At 39.4% G+C, this 15,263-nt stretch overlaps 1 protein-coding gene across 2 annotated transcripts in view; it reads left to right on the forward strand.

The window, feature by feature from the left end:
- Positions 1 to 13,995, forward strand: part of sipa1l2 (signal-induced proliferation-associated 1 like 2) — a 77,301-nt gene extending 63,306 nt beyond the window's left edge. The window contains exons 14-22 of one of the 2 annotated variants that reach the window (XM_079844794.1): positions 316 to 737; positions 1,050 to 1,274; positions 1,734 to 1,787; positions 3,181 to 3,310; positions 5,070 to 5,289; positions 7,999 to 8,130; positions 11,402 to 11,522; positions 12,305 to 12,386; positions 12,549 to 13,995. In XM_079844794.1, the coding sequence (XP_079700920.1) occupies positions 316 to 737; positions 1,050 to 1,274; positions 1,734 to 1,787; positions 3,181 to 3,310; positions 5,070 to 5,289; positions 7,999 to 8,130; positions 11,402 to 11,522; positions 12,305 to 12,386; positions 12,549 to 12,695 (1,533 nt within the window). In that variant the 3' untranslated portion in view covers positions 12,696 to 13,995. The remainder of the gene's footprint in view (positions 1 to 315; positions 738 to 1,049; positions 1,275 to 1,733; positions 1,788 to 3,180; positions 3,311 to 5,069; positions 5,290 to 7,998; positions 8,131 to 11,401; positions 11,523 to 12,304; positions 12,387 to 12,548) is intronic. The other variant, XM_079844795.1, reaches the window with a different exon arrangement.
- The last annotated feature ends 1,268 nt before the right edge of the window (positions 13,996 to 15,263 follow it).

Below are 15,263 nucleotides of genomic sequence, written 5' to 3' on the forward strand. Positions count from 1 at the left end.
AATTTCACAAATAATTACAAAGAAATTACAAATTACACATTGAATTAAACATGAGATTAAGTAGAAAGACTGAAATAGTATTTTCTTGTAAAACATACTCCAACAATCTTTGTTTTTCTCTTACAAGTTTGAGATAACTTCTTTTTTTAACAGTGTATTTCTGTTTTTACTGTATTTTTAATCGTATAAATGCAGCCTTGGTACGCATAAGAGACTTCTTTCAAAAACATTCCAAAATCTTACTGACCACAAACTTTCAAAGTGTAGTACTTTTTTTTTAACCACCATAATAATGTGTCAACTTTAATCTTCCAGACCCGTGAGAAGAGCTGCCACAGTCATTGCTCCAGCCACTCCAGTAACAACACCCTCTCCAGCAATGCTTCCAGCGGCAGCGACGAGAAACATTTCGGTTCTGGAGACCCGATGGATCCAGAGTCCCTGGGTCTCACCTACATAAAGGGGGCGTCCACCGACAGCGGCATAGATACAGCACCCTGCATGCCCCCTCCACCCCCTTCCCTGCCCTTAACTGGGGTGGGACCCTCACGGATGGTCATGAGGGATGGAAGGGTTGAGACGGGACTCCCGTGGCCTCTGGAATACCACGAGGATGGTGAGACAGATGAAGGAAGGGCAAAGATGTACTTGTCTCAAGGATATGTTCCCGCTACACCTACCGGTCACACCACGGATGGCAGCACAGGAGATCTAAGCGAGATCTCCTCTCTTTCCAGGTGAGATTGAGAGAGAGTGTATGATTATTTGCATGAATGCTTGATTCATTTAAGATTTTTGTATGAATTTTTTAGTTTGTTACGTTTGTTCTTCTTGCTGATTCAACTAAAAATCGATTGAAAAGTATTTTTGTACTGTATTTTTTGCTGTTTCAGTAGTAATTTTTGCTTCCATGTTCCTGCCTTGATAAGAAAGAATCCTTAAAACCTGATAATTAATGGTTCTTGCTAAGGCAGGCATCACAATTTCATGATAAATTAGTTATTCAAACAGCTTTTGGTTTAATTTTGGTCTCCATTTTCCCCCCTCAGTGGTTCTCGTCATTCTGGAAGCCCCTCTGAACGCTGTTTGAAGAACTCCAGCTCCATTGATCCGTCAAAAATCTACATCATCTCTCCAACGGACTCGTCTCCAATGGGAGGGCGGGAAAAGCACTCGCTTAGCTGCCAGTCACAAGGCGAGAAGTATTTGACTGGCTGGAAGAAAGGAGAAAATGACCACTTAGTGGAGGAGCAAGGGCAAGAAAGAGACTTTAGGTAAGTTGCACCAAATGTAACATTGGAGCTAAAGAACAGTTCATAGTGCGATTTAAATCATGTTGCTTTTTATGTTTAACAAATGCTTTAAGTCAGTGTCTGACCAGTACCTCTGTATATCAGTGCCATTCGGAAAACCTTTTAGGTCAGTAACACATCTCCCGCTGGAAGCATTTTAGAGATGATCAATGTCAACAGACATATTACGTAACCTCCATCATACAGAATCCAGACAGAATCTATTTGACACCTGCCACTTCACATTATAAGACTGAAGGCCTGGTAAAAGTTTCTCTGTAGATCAAAGCATAGACTGGATTTGATTGACAAGCTCACTGGGGGATGCTGACGTTTTCCTGATGCAGACAATATTTGATGAAAATTCATATTTCTCTTGTATCAGGTTTAAAAGCGAAAGCTCTGTATGTAATCATTTTTTCTTCTTTGTTGCTGCCTCAGTCGGTCAGAGGCTTTGTTGTCTTTACTTCTAAAGACACTTTTGAGGAAATCAAGGTAGTTGGATCATTACCTGGCCCTGAATTATTCACTGTGTTGTTCCTTCCCTCTTGTCTTGTAAAAATGGCTCTTCCTAAAGCCTTAAAGGGACAGTTCACGCACAAAATAAAAATGATCAACGTTTACTCACCCTCATGTCATTCCAAACCCATATTTACATTTACATTTATGCATTTGGCAGACGCTTTTATCCAAAGCGACTTCCATTGTATTCAAGGTACACATTTTTACATTTTGTCAGTTCTTGCTTTCCCTGGGAATCGAACCCAAGACCTTGACGTTGCTAGCGCCACACTCTACTGTTTGAGGCAAGCCCCCATATGACCTTTTTCTTCTGTAAAACACAAAAGGAGATGTTTTAATAATGTGCTGGTTGCTCTTTTCCTTGTAATTAAAATGAATGAGACTGGAGCTTTCAAGCTTCAAAAATAATGTAAAGGCACAATTAAAGTACCGTAATTTATTTTGGTAACACTTTATTTTACAGTGTCCTTGTCACATATGTTACATGTACGTGCCATAATAATAACAACAGTAAATTATGCATAATTACATGCAACTAATCCTCAACCAAACCCTAACCCTACCCTATAGTAAGTACATGTAGTTAATTAATATTACTCAGCCTACTTAAATATATAATTACACTGTAACAAAGACACCTTAAAATAAAGTGTAACCTTTTTTTTTTTGTCATGTGATGAACATAATCTTCCATTTTAGTGGGCTGCAGCCACATCATTTAGTCAGTAAGTTGTTCAGTTCACCTACAAATCATTCATTGAACAGATCTGAATTTTAATGATGAATCAGACATAGCTACTCTGCCAGTATGGGTCAAAATGAATGAAAATTCAGTGAATATTGACTTAATCGTTGGTCAGTTCCTCACATAAAGCTATTGTATGACATCATAAGACTTGGAACCAGTTTTATGATTCTTTCATTGTGCTTTATTGTTATTTTCGAGCCCTAGTCCTCGTTCTCTTTTGTTGTATTAAAAAGGGCCCGGCCAGGGTGTACTTTAAAAAAATCATTATAAGTGTGAGTAAACGATGACATTTTCATTTTTGGGTTAACTATTCCTTTTAGATCACAGGAGTCAATTATCTGTTTTGATTTGTTCCTTGATGAGTCATGTCATGACTGTGTTAAGGCTGTTTATTACTCAATGGCCCATAATCCTGTGTTTTGTCACTACCGTAGCCTTGAATGTTTTGTCTGTAGCACCTTTACAAGGAGATCCCCAAATCTAAGGCACCACATACAGAGGCACTTCACAATTCACTTTAGATTGATACTACAGCAAAACTGTCTGCGGGTTTATTGTCTAATTTGTTTCACTTTCTTTCGCCTTTCCTCTCCCTTGGTCTCCGTGTCTCTCTCTCAGGGGGCTCTATTTGAGAGACCCATCCCAGTTGGTTAATAGCGCAGGTGAGAAGCTTCAGACGCTCACTAAGGAGGCCTTCCTCAGGATGCTCCTACCCGACAGTCCCCCGGGGCAGGCAGGTCACGGCAAGGTGAGTGTAGAACTGAGCCCTGGAGGATGAGTAATGCAGTGAGCAAGTGCTGCTGTAGTTAGGACGTGTTAAAACAACACTGAAAAATTAAGAAATTGTTTTGAACATGTTTTGCGCTAAACACATTAATCACTGGTGTGTTACACTGACAGGCAAATAACTATCCAGTCAGCAGCCTGTGTAACAACCATTTGGTTGACTAATGGAAGCGTCTAGAGGAAATGAGGTCACAACGATCAGTCATTCTCCTCACCTGCTTTGCTCACAGCAGTTTGGATTATAAAGCTGCATATGCCCACACACTCTACATGTGTGCTCGCTGTAAGCTTTACTTTGATTCATTTGCATAACGCTTTTCGCAATGCATAATGTTCATGGCAGCTTTAGAAAGAATAATGCCTCACAAAGCCCCAGTGAGAAAGACAAAGGCACAATGCATACAGTACATTCACAAGTGTTCATTTGAAATGTATAGTAATTCAGCAACATAGATATCAAAACCATGGGTAACACTTTACAATAAAGTTGAAATCTTTAACATAAGTTAATGCATTAAGTATAATGAACCAACAACCATTTTATACAAACTGTATATTTTCATTCTGAATACATTACTCTTAATTTATTCAGCTTGAATTTATTAATATATTTATTAATACATTAGCATTAACCAAGCTTGAGAAACGCTGTACAAGCTCATGACACCTAATGCATTAACTCATGTTAACTAATGTAACCTTATTGTAAAGTGTTATCAAATGATAATATTGACTAAATTGTTGGTTAATTAAATATTGTTATTAGTTTTTATGAATAAAAAACATCATCGTAAGTGTTTTATTATTATTATTATTATTATTAGTAGTAGTAGTAGTAGTGGTATTGCTGTTGTTGTTAATATTATAATAATATAATAGTAATCGTTGTTTTTATTTCAGTTAACTGGAAACTATATTATCATAATTTAAGTGAAGTGGAAAATGTTTAGTTATTGCTGTAATTGTAATAATAATAACAATAATAATGTTTTTCCAGTGAACTTTGATGATGATGATGATGATGATGATGATGATAATATTGTTATTTTATATTATTATTATTGTTGTTAAAGTCACTGATTATGATTATTTATTATTACTATTATATTTAAGACTTCTAATAAAATAGGAATTAATATTTCATTGATGCAGCTATTCTCACTCTGCACAAACATTAATGCGTGATTTCGTTTTTTTGGTCACTGTGTATTATTCACCATGCTTTTTTTTTTTCTAATTTCGGAAGACTATAATAGGCATCCCATCTCTGTTAGTCCTCTGTCACGTTCATGTCTCTAATTGTCAGCTTGCGCCCCTCCTCCTGCCCATAGACCCCCCGTGAGGACCGTGTCCATCGCGCTTGCATTATTGATGAGAGCGCAATGACTCTAATAGGTCTGACTCACAGACCCACAGTCACTCACTCTGACTGCTGATTGGTCCCCAGCTGAGTCTCATGTTCCCTTAGCTTACCCTCCTCCTGCTCTCCACCCCCCACCTCTCTCCCACAATTCAATTAAGTGATATGTGCTTTATTGCCATGGCTGTTTTATTAACAATATTGCAGAGCCTTTCTCCTAATCATATTCTGATGAATAATATCTTTGCTCTCTCTCTCTCTTTCTGCTTTCTCTTTGTCTTCCTGTTACCCGTCTTCTTCTATTTCCATTCCATCCATCACTTTCCTACTCTTCTATCTCTGCTCTTTTGTGTTATTTCAGATACCGCTTGTCGGTCAGTCTCCACGCCGCTCCCTGTACCGGACTCTCTCAGACGAGAGCTTGTGCAGCAGCCACCGGAGGGCGCTGTCTTTAGCTAGCTCGCGTAGCTCCATGCTGGACCAGGCCATGCCCAACGACATTTTGTTCAGCAGCGCCCTACCTTACCACAGCACCCTACCACCTCGCATGGGTCTTAACCACGCCGCCGGTCAGCTCAAACGTGAGTTTTCGTAATGACGCACCGCATTTACCAATGTTGTTACCGTATCAGTGATACTAACATTGTTGTAAGAGTCCCACGGGTACATTTGATGTACCGCAATATGCTGTCCACTTCATCCCAGAATGCATTACAGTACCAGCTGTACATGTAATGTAAATGCTCGGATTGCCAGCACTAAGACATGGTTGATGATAATGGAATAAATGAGCTTTTTTTTGGCTCATAGCAGATTTTTCCATCTCCTCTGTAAGCTTACCACATTCCTTCCTGTTACAGTAATTTTATCCTCTGCAGACTTTAATGTTGTACTTAGTAATGAAGCAAGTAATGATACTATAAATCTGCTGCTAATGCATGAGAGACTTGGTGCTAATCATACTATTATACGTCTACTGAAATATTCTAGCAGGATAAAAAGTGCGCTGTAATAGGAAAATCATTATAACGGCAGAGTTTTTGTGTAACTATGCTGGACTGGTCACTGAAAGCAAGATGTGTTCATGGGTTAAACAGCTGGAGCGTGATGCATTTGAACAGAAGTTGACGGGAAGTTAAGCTTCTATGTACGCAATTGTACGGAGCCCCTAATGGGACATGGTGGTGGAAAAAAATATGAGATTGGAGGAAAAATAACAAGTCAATGCGTTGTTTGAAACTTTGCGTTCGCTCAGTCCTTTGCGAGTATAGTTTCTCAGGAGAATTTACAATTGCTATGTTTCCATCTTATTAATATCGCAAAAACGGTGTTAAAGCAGTGTTTCCATCTCATGTGTTTAAAAGAAATTGACATTTATACGGGCAATGTTTCCATTTCTAAAACCCAGGTTTTTTATGAGCATTTTGTAAATTGTGTTTTTTTGCAAAAATATTGATGTAATATTCCCCAAATTATTTGCTGCTAATTAAATGTAATTAAATGTATGTATGCCTATTTTGTAAATTGTATTTTAAATTTTTTTTGTAAAAAAAAATATCTTTTTTGTGTACAAATATTTAACGTTTTTAATGTGCATTTTGAAAATTTTATTTTTGGTTAAAAAAAATAATTATGCAGTATTCCCGAAATGGGGATTATCCGCTATTTAAATTAGATTTTTTTTGCATATTTTGGAAACATATTTTTTGTACAGTCAAACCAAAAATTATTCAGACACCAGATAAAATTTTTACTAGTGGGTGCAGGACGCTGTAGTTAATTTATGTATGTGAGGATAGCAAAATAAAGTAAACCGTGACATATTCTACCCAAAAATCTTCATACTGTGGACTACCAGTCAAATTGATAACAATTTGGGACCAAAATTATTCAGAAACTTTGACCTGACCATGTTTTGCTTACGTGTTTTTTCTTTAATTGCTAATGCGACCTTTTACACCACAGACTGAACAAAATTAAGCATTGCTTGGTAATTGGTTGACCTAAATTAAAACATCTAACTGTGTACTTAAATGTAACAGCTGATTGGTTGATTGTAATACATTACATATTTTTTTCTATCAAAGTTATCTGACATTATCAAGAGAAATTTGTTCTGGCAGTTTAATATGACAGTTTATTAACTGTAGTGAATAATGTGAGAAAATGTTGAAGATGTCTGAATACATTTTGGTTTGACTGTATGTAATATTCCTTAACATGTTTTTAAAAAAAACATAAAATTCGCAAGACACACCCATATAATGCATGTTTATGTAGACAACAAGTGAAATAGCGCATATAGAACGTAAGAACACGTCCTGTGTGAACTGCATTAATGCCTCTTGGCGTGTTTCGCATACAGACACTTGAGCTGTTCTCCAGCTGTCTAAAACGTACAGTTCCTCTCTCATTATAGCAGAACTCTAAGCTAGCCAACTTCATTCATTATTCAAATCACTCTCACCTCTCCGCTCTCTGTCTGTCTGCCTGCATGAGCAGACTTTGTGTGAATTAGCGAGTTTGCTCTCTAGGTCACCCAGAGCTAATTTTACTGTGCTTCTGTGACTTGCCACGTTTGATTCTTTCTCCATAAGTACATCAAATTGTGGGTAAAGATGCCCTTTGCCCCTTGACTGTTGAGCAGCAGCAACTGCTTTTCTATCAAGTTGAAATCTCTTCAAGTGGATGAATGTTTAATGAAGTTTACACCGCGGTCAGGGCTTTTCAGTTGTGTCCTCAGTGACCATCTCAGTTTCCTCTTAATCGAACTGATCGTTATATCCATGATGAATGGCTCAAGTGTAATTGTAGTCTCTCGAGTTAATTTATTTAGCAACAGGCCCATTTACGTCAGAGCAGGTTCTGTTGGAATAGTGCTTTAAAATCAGCATGGAATCAACTATTTTTATTTTCTTAATGATTGTTCCTGCTCTTATTGTGAATGATTCAGTGGTGCAGATTATTCCACCTTAAAATGTCTTCATACATTTTAATCAAAATGTAATGATGTGCTCTTCCTTTCTGTGGACGACACGTAGGCCTTGTGGGTTTTCATGTTTACCAATATCCAAATTAGTGTTTTTTTTGTAATTAATAATAGTAATAAACACCATCATTGTTATTACGTTAACACATCATGACTTCTAATAAAACTTATGTTGCATCTAGTCTTCATCTGTGCACATTTTTCCAAATTAAAATGTCGAGATGACGTTTAGGTTATGAGAACGGGGGATGGGTCCCATCTAAGCATACACTTTAATGAACTATGTGTGCTGTCCCCTCAGATGAGCTCTGGTTCTCTGACGGCTCACTGGCAGACAAGGCCAAGCTGGCAGACACTGGTATGATGCCCTTGCCGGACCCCTCTTCTGGTCTCGACTGGTCACACCTTGTGGACGCCGCACGGGCTTTTGAAGGTACAAGCTTCCGTCACACACACTAAATATGCTGAGAAACACCATATTCGCAGCTGTGTACGGTCTTGACCCATTTAACATGCTTTGTGATTTTAAACTCACTGCTCACTGTTATGGAATGAACAGCAAGGGTACTTTTTTCCACTAGGACTGCACTGACCCTTTGACTCTATGGATATTTTTGTACCATACAAATGCAGTCAAATGTCTTCATGTTTGTCAAAGACTATGGGGCAGATTCATTCTATACCACGTGGTATTTCAGCACAAAAACGAACTAATACAGCATTATCAGGCACTAGCTTAAATAACATTGTGCAGGAAAATATTTAAATTAAGTCATTGGCATTCTTTGGAGCTCAAACATGCCTTTTTTTATGCAAATGAGGCTCATTATAAAATGCGCCTTGTTCACAAAGGTCAGTATTGTTAGCTCGGTGCAATTAATGTTGCACTATTTACTTTTTTTATAAAAAAAAAAGATGTACACTACCATTACAAAATTTGGGTTAAATATATAAATATATAAATATAACCCAAATTTTGTATATTAGCAAATCTGATGGTTGAGTTTGGAATTGGTGGTTGCCAGGAGAACGGTACTTGCCTGTCTGCATTGTACCAAGTGTAAAGTTTGGTGGAGGGGGGATTATTCGGTGGAGTTGTTTTTGGCTCCTTAGTTCCAGTGAAAGTAACTCTTAATGAACTGCATGCCAAGACATTTTGGATAATTTCATGTTCCCAACTTTGTGGGAAGAGTTTGGGGATGGTCCCTTCCTGTTCCAACATGGCTGTGCACCAGTGCACAAAGCAAGGTCCATAAAGACATGGATGTGGTTTGGTGTGGAGGAACTTGACTGGCCTGCACATATATTTTCTGACCCAGTTTTTGGGGTGTGTATTTGTGTCAGATTGACCTGATTCCAATAGTGAATTGGGAGCTTAAACAATGCAGACCACATGTACAAATTAAATTTTTATTTATCCGTTTAATATTTTGGAGCTCATTGTATTAACTGTAGGCTAGAGAGTATTGAAACTAACAGAAACCTTACAACGCCTTTTTGTCCTATTATTGGAATTGTGTTTTGACCAAGGTTTTCCCTCACCACAAAGCTTTAGCCGCTCTCACACACCATTAACAAAGTTAACTGAAGGTTGCAGAAAACAGCACCCGTCTCTAACGCTGCTCTTGACCATGTCGAAATCACCACGTCTCTATTTTCCTCCCATTCATTTCCTGTGACTGCCTGAAGGCGCATTGTTCCGCAAGGTGCTAATTAGGAGCGGAGAACGTATTTCGAGCATTGAGAAATTAAGCCATTATCACAATGTGAGCCCAGCAAGACACCACTTAGGGAAATGACTCAAGCCATTGCTTGCTGTAATTACACATTTTGGGTTTTGGACGCTTTTACTCGTGTGCAATTACAGCTGTTCCCTCACCTTCAACCGGTCGCTGTGGAGACCATGGTGAATGCTGGCAAGGGCAGCTCTTCTTGAACCGAGCATTTCTTTCGGATCTGCATGTGGAATGGGGGGGGGGGATACATTGTGGATGGATTTAATTGGCTGGAGGGGCTTCCGGCAAGCAAGTCGGTGTGCGGGTTTTCCCTGCTAGCGTTTTTTTCCCCTCGCAAGTCCTTAGAGACGTGCTCTTGGGACCTGACGGATATGAAAAATGGAATGAGTGTGTGGCTCTGTCCCGAAATGGTAACAAATATGAGACCATCGTTTCATGGTGAGAGAAATGATTAAGTTAGCTTTTGCCTCAGGGTTGGGGTGCTAACTAGAAGGGGGTGGGGAGGAGGTGAGCTTACTTTGTGTATTTCCATGTGCTGCTCTGTGCGTGTTTTTGTTCGGAGCGCTGATAATTATCCGTCCATTCAACTCCAGCTCCGACGACACCCCTTACTGTGAGACTGTTAATGAAATGAAATGAGAGAGGGGGGTGGAGGAAGCGCTGAAAGGTGTTAGAAGAGGTGAGAGCTCTTAAAGGAGCCTCATGAACGGTTTTAGCTCGCCGTTTGACGAAACAATGGCAGGTCAACATCTTGTGAGATTGCTCATGGTATATTGAATGTATAAAGGGTCGTGAAGGGCGTTCTTGTTAACAAAGAGCTTGTGGGTCTTTATAAAGAAACAAAAGAAATTCTCCACTTCTAAGGCCACACCCACATCGCATGAATCCAAATATTAAAGCTCAATAAACACGTACATCCTAGGTAGTTTTGTTTTATGCAAGTGCTATACACATTTGGGCATATTAAATATGAGGTAACATCATTACCATTGGTCCATCTTTTGCTCTAAATGAGTAGAAATTGGTATTTAAAAAATCATGCAAAAAACACGTTTGGGAAAATTTAAATCTCAATAAAAAAAACCACCATCTTTTGTAAACTATGTAAAAATTGTACCTGGATATTTTTGTTTTATGCAAGTACAAAACTCCCATTTTTAAAATTGAAATAAAGCTAAATAAAACAATCCAAAAATATAGTTATTAACTTTAGGTCCATCTTTTGCTATCAGTGAGTAGAAACTAAATTGGACCCTAAACTAACTAAGGTATTTAGAATTGATATAGACTGAGGTAAATAAAAACAATAGAAAACATATTTATTAATTTAGCTATCAATGATTATAAAAGGGTATTTACAAATCTTTCTAGATCTTTCTACGTTTGTCATTTCTACCCCTTGTTGCCCTCTCAGCAGAGGTAAAGACTATATCGGTGCGTTCTTGGTCTTGAATTCTTAATGATATGTCAGACTGACAGTGTAATGCTAAACTCACCTGAAAGTGTGTGAACCCCCCTCCCGTCCCGCCATTAACCCTTCTGCCGTGTTAGCTCCGTTCCCCACTTAATTAACACCTTGCTCTGCTGAAGCTGGTTAACAGTTAGATTTAACACCTTGGAAAAAGCTGGAAAGGAGGATTACATTTAATAAGCTTTTCTCTGGGTGTTGCTTGAAGCTCCTACCTGGAACATCAGCCTACAGTATATCACCTCAGGTGAAGCAGTATGAAATGTTTCACCTGTTTCCTGTGTGCCTTTGGAGATTTCCTGCTTGTCTTGTTTTTTAGTCCTGTGCAGTGCTAATGAGTGATTAAACAGTTGTTTTATAGAAGATTTACAATGTGCAGCTGCTTCTATTAAATGACAAACACATTATACAGCGCACAGTCCCTTGCTATTACTGCCCTGTATAGATAATAAATGTTTCAGCCTGAAATTCTAACAAAATTAATCTTTCCTCGCTTTTAGATCAGACTGCAATCTCTCTGAGCTCCCTGACTGAAGAAGAGCAGAGCAAGCAGGTTCTGGAGCTCTCTGAGGAGCTGACCAGAAGAGTAGGATGTGTGGATGCCTCAACCCTACCAGCAGGGTCAGTGCTGAAGTAGAATATCTGAATATCTGAATATCTATCTATCGATCTATCTATCGTTCTATCTATCATTCTATCTATCGTTCTATCTATCATTCTATCTATCGTTCTATCATTCTATCTATCGTTCTGTACATCTATCTATCGTTCTGTACATCTATCTGTCTGTGCTTCTATCTATCTATCTATCTATCGCTCTATCTATCGTTCCATCTATCGTTCCATCTATCGTTCCATCTATCATCTATCTATCTGTCTGTGCTTCTATCTATCTATCTATCGCTATATCTATCGTTCTATCTATCTGTACATCTATCTGTCTGTGCTTCTGTGTCTGAATTGTTCCTATCTATCTATCATTCTATCGTTCGTTCGTTCTATCGTTCGTTCAATCATCATCAATCTATCTATCGTTCTATCTATCGTTCTATCTATCTAATCTGTCTGTACATCTATCTATGTGTGCTTCTGTGTCTGAATTGTTCTATCTATCCATCCATCCATCCATCCATCCATCCATCCATCCATCCATCCATCCATCCATCCATCCATCCATCCATCCATCCATCCATCCATCCATCCATCCATCCATCCATCCATCCATCCATCCATCCATCCATCCATCCATCCATCCATCCATCCATCCATCCATCCATCCATCCATCCATCCATCCATCCATCGTCTTATCTATCGTCCTGTCGTTGTATTTATCTATCTGTCTGTACATCTATCTGTGTGCTTCTGTGTCTGAATTGTTCCTGTCTGTCTATCATCTAACCAGGGATGGTTCTCCTGCTCTCCTCACTGGGAAGGTTAACCAGCTGGAGCTCATCCTCCGACAGCTGCAGTATGACCTAAGGAAGGTAAGAGCCTCGAACATAACAGGCAAAAGCCTGCTTAAACAATGCTTAAACAAATGCTTAACATAGCTGAACAAGCACTGTTAGCAGCATTCACCTCAAGGCAGTTATTTGTAACATTTGTACATTTGTAGCATTGACAAGCTTTGTTATTGTCCTCCAAAGGAGCAAGAAGACAAGGCTATGCTCCAGGAACAGGTGCAACACCTTCGCCAAGACAACCTTCGATTGCATGAAGAGAGCCAGACAGCATCCGCGCAACTGAGGAGATTTACTGAATTGTTTCTGAACACAATGGACAAGAAACCTTGAGCTGAAGTAGTCCATAACTTCCCCTTCTTGTGCTTCGCAAACTACATAACCCAAGGATTAGTCCAGCATACTGTATAAAAAAATAAAAAGATGTTAGAGGAGAAATTTCAGCATTTGAATGTGAATGTGTGCAGAGCTAATATGCTAACACACTAAAAACTAAGTCATAGTTGGTGGCAGGACATGAGAATGTGAACGAGAAAAGGGAGAGTAAGAAATTAAATTAAATATGCGGTAAGGGCGGGAAGGGAAAAATGTAATAGTTTATGACCAGTTGAAGGGTATGAACACGTCGTGATCGTGAAAGTGAATGTAATGCAATAAGCCGTGATTTCTTTCTAAAATCTTTGGTTCCTTGGGCTTAACATCTTCAAAGCTACCGTCGTACAGTAACTCAAGTTCAATCCTGGCTTTTTGGCTGTCCACCCCCATCGTTTGTCGAAATGTAGACCAGCCAGATGCAATGTTCCTTAGTGTCCAAAGCTCCCCGAGACTTGGTGTGCTGTATACCTGTTTTGAAACGCGTTTTTTGTAAGTAACCCATTGAAACAAATGTTGTAGCAATAATTTTGCTGATGTTGTAATCACAGAATTGTTCGATAAGATTAGCACTGAGTGTGATTTGGTTGTCTTCAAACTTTTATGAAGAAAAACAAAAACAAAAAAAAAAGTCTTTCGTGTGCCTGATGTTATTGGTGGTAAAAGGATTGTTCCTTCAGTTGTTTTCGTTAAACCATATAACTGTCTGAGTACGTACAAAATCCCATGCCCACTGCTCTTGACCCTTAGGCTGTCAACTGGCTTTGTTTTACACGAACAACAGATGTTAAACGGTTACACTTGTGTGGATGGGCCAGTACACGCAGACTAGCACCTGTAAACCACTTAAAATAAAAGCCAAATTCTGCTTGTTGGTGTAAAGTACCTCAGAAAAGTGTCTTGTACCTTCACCCTCTTATTTAAGCTTATTTAACCTAAGATTGTTATTTTAATGAGAGTATTTTCCTTTTCTGCACTAAAAAGAGTAATGGCTCCATGTGGCAGTACTTTGTATACTTGTGTACCATGTCAGCAGTACTGTGTATAGCTTGGCTGAGAGATAACTGTAAACATAAAATGGTTTATTTCCGGGAAGTACAGATGTTTGCTGCTAGAGGACAGGATGTTGTTTTTTATGGCCTTTTAAAGATGTTTTAATTTCTTTGTAAATCTGTTTCGTTGAGGTTGGGATGAAAAGCTTACCTTTGTAAAATAAAGTTTAGGATGTCAATAAAGTAAGACTTGTGTCCTTTTAATATGGCGTTTGTGTTGTATTTTTTTTAAAACATTGCAATAGGCAGCAGAAAAATGCTAATTATACACCAATCAAGCAAAACATTATGACATCCTAATATTGTGTTGGTCCCCTTTTTGCTGCCGAAACGGCCCTGACCTGTCGAGGCGTGGACTCCGCTAGACCCTTGAAGGTGTGCTGTGGTATATGGCACCAAGATGTTCCTGTAAATTGTGAGGTGGGGCCTCCATGGATCGGATTTTTTTTGTTCAGTACATCTCATAGATGCTCGATTAGATTGAGATCTGGGTAATTTGGAGGCCAAGTCGACTCCTCAAACCATTCCTGAACCATTTTTGCTTTGTAGCAGGGCTCATTATCCTGCTGAAAGAGGCCATCAGTGAATAGCGTTTCCATGAAAGGGTGTACATGGTCTGCAACAATGCTTAGATGCGTGTCAAAGTAACCTCCACATGGATGGCAGGACCACGGTTTCCCAGCAGAACATTGCCCAAAGCATCACACTGCCTCCGCCGACTTGCCTTCTTCCCATAGTGCATCCTGGTGCCATGTGTTCCCCAGGTAGGCGACGCACACGCACCCAGCGTGATTCGTCAGACCAGGCCACCTTCTTCCATTGCTCCGTGGTCCAGTTCTGATGCTCACATGCACACTATTGGTGGACAGGGGTCAGCATGGGCACCCTGACTGGTCTGTGGCTATGCAGCCCCATACGCAACAAACTGCAATGTGCGGTGTATTCTGATATCTTTCTATCAGATCTAGCATTAATATCTTGAGCAATTTGAGCTACAGTAGCTCGTCTGTTTGATCAGACCACACGGGCCAGCCTTCGCTCCCCATGTGCATCAATGAGCCTGTCGGCGGTTCACCACTGTTCCTTCCTTGGAGCACTTTTGATAGATACTGACCACTGCAGACTGGGAACACCCCACAAGAGCTGCAGTTTTGGAGATGCTCTGACCCAGTCGTCTAGCCATCACAATTTGGCCCTTGTCAAACTCGCCCAAATCCTTTTCCATTTTTCCTGCTCCTAACACATCAACTTTGAGGACAAAATGTTCACTTGCTGCCTAATATATCCCACCCACTAACAGGTGCCGTGATGGAGAGATGATCAATGTTATTCTCTTCACCTGTCAGTGGTCATAATGTCATGCCTGATCGGTGGATATGCATAGTTAGAATAGCGAAATAAATGGGAATCATATTTATTAAAATGGATTTGTGAACTCTGTATACAGACATTTGCTTCTTTTGAAAGCCATGTATCA

The sequence above is a fragment of the Gobio gobio genome (assembly GCF_949357685.1).
Source record: "Gobio gobio genome assembly, chromosome: 19".
Lineage (NCBI taxonomy): Eukaryota > Metazoa > Chordata > Actinopteri > Cypriniformes > Gobionidae > Gobio > Gobio gobio.